Genomic DNA, 10,387 nt, shown 5'->3' on the forward strand with positions numbered 1-10,387 from the left:
TTGCTGTTTATTGAGCATCTACTTCATGCATGCATGACATTGAATTAACAATTATAGAGGTACAATAAACATCAGAAACAATGCTATCATCATGAGACTTACAATTAAGAGGGAGAGAGAAGACTTGTATGAACATCTAAAATACACATGTACCCTCTATAGTGGTATATTGTTAAAAGTTGAAGTTCTGTTTCCCCAGTACCTCACACACTGCCTAAAATGGAATCAATGCTCTATAAATTTTTATAAAATTATAGAGAAATTAAGGCAGACTGCCACAGTCACTCTGAAACTGGAGAATCCAAGCTTCATTCATAGAACAACTGTACAGAAAAGGTTATCAATTCAAACCATGCCTCAATAAAAGCACACTTTTTGTGAGCAGTAAGGTCATTTTATTTTATTTTTTTTAAGATTTTTTTTGTTTATTCTTGAGAGACACAGAGAGAGAGAGAGAGAGAGACACAGGCAGAGGGAGGAGCAGGATCCATGTAGGGAGCCTGATGTGGGACTCAATCCGGAGTCTCCAGGATCATGCCCTGGGCTGAAAGCAGGTGCTAAAGCCCTGAGCCACCTGGGCTGCCCAGTAGGGTCATTTTAAATGGAGAAAAGGTATAAAACACAAGTAGAAAATACAGAGACAAATATTTTTAGAGACACGAATAAGGGGAAAAAAAAAAGTTTACTTTGGCCAGGAGAAAATACAATGGCATTTTAGTAAAAACTAATCAATAAAAATTTATTAAAATTATTTGATAAATATTTTCCTTTTGAGGTAAAGGCATCGTTATTGCGAGAAATGTTAAGGTCTAGAGGATGACTACATGTCAGAGATATTTTTGAGAGATTCTTAAATTTAAGTAAGATATTAGATGCACCAGTTACCTTTAATGTAAGCCCAATCACTCTACTATGGTGATGGTTGTATAAAAGTATCAGAAATATCTGTGTTTAGACATAATTTCTATTTGGTTATGGCAAATGTTGGACGCACTCATAGAGATTTCATCATTGTTTGCCTTGAAAGTTATTCCACTCAATAAACTATTTCTAGAGGATGTTAATAACCTTTAGATTTTATGCTATTCTTATTTGTACCACTAAAGTTACTGCGATTTCACTCTAGGACAATTTCATGTGTCCTAGAGGTACTCCTAATACTTCCTCCTAAAAGCGTCTCTAGTATGAAGATTATGAAAGAATTTCAGAAATGCAATATAATGAAGCTGCTTTTTTTTTTTTTTTTGCCATTGTTTACATACATTCTGACATCTGAGAATTCCAAACTTAGTTTCCTTAAAATGCCTTAAGTGGTTGCCTGCAGTTGTTAGAATAGCTTTGCCTTCTATAGCTGAATAGCTCATTCTATTCACATACCTCTGTTTGTTGCCAAACAGTTGGCTCTGTCTTGGAATTCCTGCCTTCATTCCAGAACCAGTTCTCTGAAGATGATTCATATATCTCTGTTCCTGACCCACTTCCCCAAGCAAAACAAAGCTACTGCTGTACTATTCTCCTAGTGGGGAAAGACAAATAACCCACGTTTCCACATAGACATTTACCCACACATAAATTTATTTTCAATAAATTCCATTAATCCACTGTGAAGATAAACATATGGAGAAGGATAAGAGACACGTTTATTGAAAGAATCAAGAATGATCCACTCTATATCATTCATGAAGTAAGGAAAAGTAAAAGATGTAGTTATTCAAAATAATTCCCTAAAAGGCTCCTGAGAAAACTAAGTGGATAGTATGTATCATCTGTGATTGTGAAATTATGAGATTAGTTGAAATTAGAACATTGAAAAGTTCTATAGAAAAGTTTCAGAAAGATATATACTGTTGATATGAGCAGGTCTTTTGGATCTACTGTATAAAACTGATAAATCTGTGACTTTGTCACTTAGTTATAATCAGTCTTACCTCCAGTTTAACATGGGGCTCTCTGTTTTCTTCTCTGTGCCTTGCTTTACAATGTTCTACTCTTACTGCCTATAAATATTTTCTCTATTCTTTCTTCTTTGCAGACAATATTATCACCTTCATAACATTTTGACTGTTAAATCTACAGTTCAAGCATCATCTCTGCATCCCCAGCTGATGGCAGGATACCAAGATCTACAGCTAGCATCTCGAACTCAAATATCCCAAACCAAGTTCAGTGCCTTCTTTTCTTCCAACAACCCAAATCCTCTACTTGGTTTTCTTTCTTTAAGACCATATTTTGATGAAAAGTTCAAATACAATTTATAAGTTTTAAAATTCTTGTAGTTTTGCTATTATTGTTTGTTTATATAGTTCTTACTATTACTATCTATTTACTTGTTTGTTTGTTTGTTTGAGAAGAGAGAGCGAGCACGACACGGGAGGGGTAGAGGCAGAAGCAGACTCCCTACACAATGCAGGTCTAGATCCCAGGATCCTGGGATCATGACCTGAGTTGAAGGCAGAGGCTTAACTGACTGAGCCACCCAGGTGTCCCTACTACTAGTAATTATTATTAGCAATCTTATCGAGATGTTATGAGCCAAGTTAAAAGATCATTCCCATAATAACAACTATCCAATTATAATTAAATTATTTCTTCTAAATTTTACCCATGTCTATTGCTTCTAAATTTTATCCATATTCTACTGTTGCTTCTTCATATTTCTGCAGGTTTATTGTTGCAGCCAGCTCAGTAGTTGTTGTAGGTACAATATGAATGCACACTATGAATCAGAATTTCTTCAGTGACTTCGACCATCACCACTCCCTAAGCATGCTATAAACTTATTATCATTTCATTTATGTCTCATTTCTGCCCAGTGAACAAGCATATTAAGATCCAACACAAGTACAAAGCCTTCTAGATAGCTATCCTACCTCACGTTTCTAAAACATTGCTATTTGTGCTTTTCTTTTGTTAACTTGGTTCTTTGTACTTTCTTCCCTGCTGTGTTTTAAGTTCCATCATGGGAAAAGTGGTAATTCCCAATCAGCCAAAGTGTACCTAGGACAAAAATTTGTGCACAGAATTTGGTAATTTTGTTGAATTGCTTAACATTACACATTAAATACATATTTGTTGATTGACTTGCCTCTGTACATAATTATAGTTAAGGGAAGAAAAAAAATAGTAGCATAAGAAATATTTTGCAAGCTGTTGTCTGAATCTGCAGGGCAAATTGCCTCAGGCACTGACCAGAAAACTGGGCCATGATCCTTCTATACTTCGGACATATGAGTATTTATAGACATAAAGGTAAGAAGCATATATTATGTGCAGCATAATTTTAAAAACTACATGGAATCCTGTTACTGTACCTGCATATAAGAAATCATTATGGTAAAAAAGTTTATTCATTGAAGTACATTTTTCTTAGTATCTTACATAAGAAAATAGACCCAACATTAAAAAGGATTTTCCCCATGCTCCAAAACATACCAAAAGCAAAAATAAGTTCTATGCCAAAATGTGTTTTTTGAGGCTTCAAAATAAACCAGGAAAGCATTTTATTTGTGATTATCATGAAGTCTGAAATTCACACATTTAGTTTTTGACAGAGTGTACTATAATTTATTCAAGTAGCAAGTCAGTGTTGGTATCAAATTGTAAAGATGAAAAATAAAATTGTATCTTATGAAAATAATCAATTTAAATGAAGTATTTTTGGCAGTTCTCCTGTTTTTAGAATTTGTTCTGCAAGCTCCTCATAATCATCACTTTATCTGCATTTCAAAGAAAGCTGAACACTGGTATTTTGTTCTTTATTTTATTGATATGAGGACTAGAACCCAAAAGCCTAGAAGGATTATTTCAAAAAGCAGCAATATCTGAGCAAAGTGTGAAACTTTAAAAAAAACTCTACTACTAGGAAATTCAGATTACTTGAGTCTGTTTACACAATTTTCTTACTTGTATTTTTAAAATTATTATCTTTTTAAATAATTCCCCTTCAAAAATTGTATTTTTTAAATATCTGATATATTCTGTTAATGAATACTTCTAATTATATTATAGAAGTAAATAATTTTGTTCCACTATTTTTGCCTTAGTAAAACTCATTTACTAAAAAGTAGAAATTATGCCAAAATAAAAGAATTAAAATATCATCTGTGGGCCTGCAATAATAGTTTAAGAAAATGCTAGAAATGCTTATAATAATATGCACTTACCAAATTTTGTAATAGTAAAAACAGAAACCCTCATACATTGCTGATAGAAGTATCAATAGGTACAACTACCTTGGAAAATTTGCAATCTCTAATAAAGCCAAACATATTCATGCCCATCCTATGACCCAGAAATTCCTCTCATAGAGAAGTCGTAGGTTCAACCCATACTATCCCCAAAATGCATATATTCACATGCATTAACATGTATTCACAAAAAGACATGTTCAAAGATGTTCATAGCAGCACTAGCCAAAGCTTAAGATAATACCCAAATATCCTTCATAGGACACTGGATAAATTGTAATATCTTCATGTAATGGAATACTATACAACAATGAGAAAAACAAACTATTGCTACATGCACTAATATGGACAAATCATATAAACATAATGCTCATAAAAATAAAGCAGACTTAAATAAGTATTTATATAAAGTTCCAAAGGAGAAAAGCATATTTATAGTTGTAATAGGTCAAAATAGGGATTATTTGGGGTCAAGTAGTGCCTGGAAAAGGTATGGCAGTGGGAGGGTGAGTGTGTTTGTGATATTGGCAATTCTACTCCCCCCCCCCCTTATGGAGTACTTATCTTTATATGCCTAGCTTATTTTACTAAGGATAATGTCTTCAAAATCCATCCATGTCATTGCATATTGCAGAATTTCCTTCTTTTTAAAGGCTGAATAGTATTGCCTTGTATCTATATACCACATTTTTTATCCATCACCTGTCAGCAGACATTTATGTGTTTTCACACCTTAGCTATTGTGAATAGCACTGCAATAAATGTGAAATTACTAATGTCTCTTCAAGATCCTGACTTTGATTCTTTTACATAAATAACCATAATTGGGACTACCAGATCATATGATAGTTCACTTTTAGTTTTTTAGGGAAATTCCACTTCTTGATCCATAGTCTCTTCACATGACTGTGTTACCCTTGTGAAACTTTACATAGAAACTTATTATTTGTATAATTTTCTGTGTGCATCTCTCAATAAGATTTTTTAAAATCCTTAAAACTTGTCAAAAGAAGCTTGTACTAGTAGATTATTTAATTAAAAATATCTAGTTTTCAGTTGTAGTTCTTGCCTCCAAATTACCCTAAAAGAATATTTCCAAATTTAAAAGATAGATTTATAAATTAGCACTAAATACTTTTTGTCTTTATTTTTTTCCTTTATGTTTCCTTTTTCCTCGATACATGAGAATAGACTTAGTGAATAAAGAATAGTTTTCATAAAGGCATTTCTTTTACAAAATATTACCAGTAGAGGGAGCTTCACTTTTTTTTTCTTTTTTTTTTTTTAACTATAGGAAATTTTCTTTTAAGATCCATCCCTAAAAATAAATATATTAAAATTTTAAAATATAATTAAAGTTTTTAATAGAGTGATGAGTTACTCTCATCGAAGGGAAAAATTTTATCCAATTTATAAAAGAAGAAAAACCTGATAATAAACCACACAAATTTCTATACTGGGTATGTATTATTCAAGAGATTACATTTTTGGATTATGCATAAAAAGCATTCTTATTATTTAATATTAATGAAGGTAAAGTCTTATAATTATGATCATCATTTTGAAATAAAATTTTGTAAATAAAACTAGACAAAAATCAAAGGATGTGCTGATTAAAACTATATACCTAAAAATATATTATAATGAATATCATGGCAAATTACCATTATACAAATTTATTTTAGAATTTACTATTTATTTTACAAAATACTTCCAGTAGAGGGTGCCTCACTTTTTTTTTGAACTATAGAAAATTTTAAAGGCCATTAGTGAAAATAAATATATTTAAATTTTTTAATATAATTAAAGTTTTTCATATGAATTACTCTCATTCAAGGGAAAAATTGTATTCAATTTATGAAAGAAGAAAAAAAACTGATAATAAAGAATATATATATACCGCACAAACTTCTATACTGGGTATATGTTATTCAAGGGATTACATTTTAGACAAAAATCAAAGGATGTACTAATGAAGATTATATATCTAAAAACATATTATAACAAATATCATGGTGAATTACCATTATACAAATTTAACCTTATTGACCAAAATGGTTTAGTTACTGACATTAAACTTTCTAAATCTAAGTGTCTGCAAATATTTTTATTTCTTTGAAAAAAATATGCATATCATCATCTAAGATACTAAGAAATAATTGTAGTAAAATGAACCATTTCACTTATAACATGAATTTTGTGCTCCTTTCCATGAAGTTTTTATAAATATAAAAGCTCAACACTATTTGTTTTAATCACTATATATAAAATTTGTGACAATTGTAGTTACAAAAGTTTACAGTCATATTAAAATATTTTTCACTGAAAATATCCTAGTTTACAGTGGTTCAACATTGTACTTGAGAAAAAAAAATATTTTATTTCAATCCTCTTGTAAAGCTTGTGGGCCATAAAAATGGAAATTTTAGGGTAATTATAAGAGTAAAGTAACATTTATATTGGTGGTTGAGAAGTCTATTCTGAGCATAATCATGCTTATATATTGTTTGATTAAGATTAGGGGCTAAACTATCTGATCTTTTGACTAAACTCTCTTTTTTAAAAAAATAAAAATTACAAAAAAAGAAAGCCCAACAAATATGACTGGACATGATAAGAAAATTACATATCATAGAACAATTTTATTCTTCAGTAGGTTTCTTGTAATATCACTTTCTCCAAAAGGATTATTCTTGACATAGAATATATCTAATGATTTATGTATGATTTTTCCTTCGTGTATTACCTGAACTAAGCTCTTTAGAAATGGTACTTGCAAGGCCCTAAATGTCATTGATGTAACTTGACCTCTGGATATACCAACAATCTTCAGAATTTCTCTAATCAGCAAATGCTTACGTTCTAGATTTTTTTTTTGCCACTTAAAAAATATTATTTCTAATCACTAAATGTTTTGTAACTTCCAAAAAGAGAGTAACACTCAGAATTCATATTTCACTTAGAAAAAAAAAGAAACTCTAAAAGCAATTTGAGAAAGAAAATCTAGGTTTTGGAAATAATTTTTCTAAGGTAATCTCAGCTGCAAATAATATGAGAGCAGTTACTATAAAGCAGTAATTAGTGAAAATAGAGCAAAGTTATATGTTTTTAGAGGTCTCAGAAGACTGCTAGACAGCTTTAAATAGAAAACAATGAGATTTAAGGGATACTTTCAACAAGTCAATTTCGAATTGCATTCTTGACTTCATCAATAACAAGTGGTTGCAACATAGTGCACAAGCTTAGATAGTTCTCCCGATGATAAATACAAGCGGACTCACCTGAGTAACAGTGCTGCTTCCCAGAAGTAAAATCCCGAAACTAATGTCCGAAAGTGTCTCACGTGGGCCATGATACGGAGAGATTTTCACGATCCTGAAATTAGTCTTAGCCAAGGCATGGGGGAAGAGAAAGCCAGGAATGAAAATGTGCAACCTAACTCTGTGTGGTGTTGCAGGAGACGAACGCAGGAAAGCTTCAGCACCTTAGACAGCTCTCCGCAGTCAGGAAAGCCCGTCTCGTTCGGAACACTTGAAATTCCCTTTTGACCCCTGCTCTGAGCATCGAGCAGAAGGAAGATTCACAGGGTACAAATGTGCAGGTGATTTATACAGTGAACGCGGAATAAGGGGTGAGATGAAATGTCAGAAGTGCCTAGGTTCTGGGCAACAGTTCACTGAAGCTCTAGCGGTAAAGAATGCTTGTCCTTCCCTGACTCAGAGACCGGAGAAGGAATAGCCCCAGCAGCGGAAACAAGGATGCTTCTGCACCTGCTCCAAGCGCTGCCCGCCGAGTCCCATTCTCCACCTTTGAGTAAAACCCGACACAGCCAGCGCGGCAAAGGGAAGCGGGGGAGGAGCCAGACGACACTGTTCTGTCTGCCAATCACGACCGCACAGCGGGACGGAGGGACAGACCACTCACGACCGTAGGCGGTGCGTAACACTTTACCCTTTAAAAAAAGCGGTGAATAACTGGTGCAGAGCCTTAACTGTGACTGGAGGGAGTTGGGGGAAGAAAGACTCAGGAGTCAGCTTTGGGAGAGTCAGAGGTTTTTGTGAATCGGGTAGCAGAACCGCGCTGGGGAGACCCTTTACTGTTCCCTTCCGGGAAAAGGGACAATTTAGGAAGGGATGTGACCCTATGTCTTTGACCTTCTATCGAGATGCAGGAGTGAACAGTAAACCCAGACCCCTAGAAAGGGCCAGGGAAGAGCAGAAAATTTGGTGCATGAATACCAACGGAACAGGAGAAGCAGCTGCTCTAGAATTCTCATAACCCTGGTCAGCTTCCTTCTGGCTAGGAAGCATTGTTGACTAGAGTGACTTGAGCTTCAGTTGTAATAAGGGTTCTAAAAAGATGAAGGTGGGAAATCTGAAGAAATGGCTACTTGAGATGCAATGCTACCCACCATTTTTCCCCCTTACACGTTTTCCATATCTTAAGAGTAAGTTCAAGTGAGGAGTACACATAGGTCATATGATACATCTTCTATCATCCCTATTCTCCCTCCCCTCTCTCAGCCTCTCTATCTCCCAGCACCCACCCCCAACCATTTACATGGAAATTTGAAGATCAGAAAGGAAAAGTGTGTGTATGTTGTGTGCATGCTTATTCATGTATCTCAAAATGGAATTTAGAAAGATTAGAACCTATGCTATTAGATCTTTAAAGTGGTTTTTATTTACTATCAACCAAGATTAGAACCTTCACTACTTGAATTTTAGCTTCTCCCTAAAACTCCCATAGATATTTATTCGGAAAGCCCTACTTTAATCACTAAACTTTTTCAGTGACTAAACTATATGCCAAGAATATCTTCTCAGTCTTTCACACAAACATTTTCTTGTTAATTAAATTCCAGCACCAATTGACATATTGACTATCCTGTAATTCTTTATTTAACTAGAAAGGCATAAGTCATTACCATCTCACCCTCTCGAATGAGGACACGGTGAAAAATATCTATTTTTATTTTTTAGTAGACAAGCTTATTTGCATTCAGTGAGAATAAAGATTTTTTATTTACTTTTATATTTATTACTATATCTGTCTATTTTTGCACCTTAATTTTCTGATTTAAATTACAAACTTCCGGAAGTCTCCAAGAAATATCACTAGTTCTACCCACAAATATTTGCACCCAGAGAAAGTTCATACAATTTTAATCAACTCAATTTTTCAATGAACCTTCTGAAAGCTATGAACAAATGCTTTTTAGTTGGTCATTCTTTGAATGGCAATAATTCTTTTAGAAACCACACATAATAAATGAAACAACACTTACTGTATTTCAAGAAGGCCTGGACTCCTTGCCTGCTTCACCACTACTTAATTGGGTATCTTTGGAAAAGTAATCTACTTTTAAAAATATCTTTATTTAATATATCTTTAAAAATATATTTATTAAGGGAAGTGAGTTAAATTACCTTTGAGATTCATTCTCTGGCCCAAAGGAAACAACCAAATGGATGTTTAGGTAACTGAGAAAATTAATCCACTATATTTAAAATTCTGTTTCCATTAATCTAGAGAGTTAGGTTACGTGACAGCTTAAAAGACAGAATAATTTTAGCTATTTCATCTCATTATTAACATGAAAGCAAAGAAATATTATACTTTATCAAATTAATATATCTAGCCAATCAATCAGTTTTTTGTCATAAAAGAGGTTGGTAATATAGAATCTCCATATTACTGGTTTTTCATAGCACCATTATTATTTCCTTCAATTTATTTATGAAAAGTTATTATCCTTCTCATTTATTTATTTGACTTTTCCACTGCAGTGAGGATAATGGCCATTATTTAGCATAAAACCCAACAAATAATAGATACTCAATAATTGTGAATGAATTAATAATCATATTAGAAATGCAATACATATATATATATATATATATATTAAGATTTTATTTATTTATTAATGAGAGATATAGAGAGAGGCAGGGAGAGAGAGAAGCAGGCTCCATGCAGGGAACCTGACGCAGGACTCGATCCCAGGTCTCCAGGATCATGCCCTGGGCTGAAGGCAGGTGCCAAACCGCTGAGCCACTCCGGCATCTCTATTTTTTGCATTAGATTTGTGTAATTGGGGACACCTGGGTGGCTCAGAGGTTAAGCGTCTGCCTTCAACCCAGGGCATGATCCCAGAGTCCTAGAATCAAGTCCCACATTGGGCTCCCTGCATGCTGCCTGCT

The 10,387-nt window shown here is 33.5% G+C and overlaps 1 protein-coding gene across 4 annotated transcripts in view; it reads right to left on the reverse strand.

Annotated features, from left to right (window-relative positions):
- GLRA3 (glycine receptor alpha 3) overlaps window positions 1-7,993 on the reverse strand; it is a 207,084-nt gene extending 199,091 nt beyond the window's left edge. For all 4 annotated transcript variants that reach the window (XM_077868609.1, XM_077868608.1, XM_077868601.1 and 1 more), the window contains exon 1: window positions 7,469-7,993. In XM_077868609.1, the coding sequence (XP_077724735.1) occupies window positions 7,469-7,539 (71 nt within the window). In that variant the 5' untranslated portion in view covers window positions 7,540-7,993. The remainder of the gene's footprint in view (window positions 1-7,468) is intronic.
- Window positions 7,994-10,387: the final 2,394 nt, after the last annotated feature.

This window comes from Canis aureus, chromosome 24 (assembly GCF_053574225.1).
Source record: "Canis aureus isolate CA01 chromosome 24, VMU_Caureus_v.1.0, whole genome shotgun sequence".
NCBI lineage: Eukaryota > Metazoa > Chordata > Mammalia > Carnivora > Canidae > Canis > Canis aureus.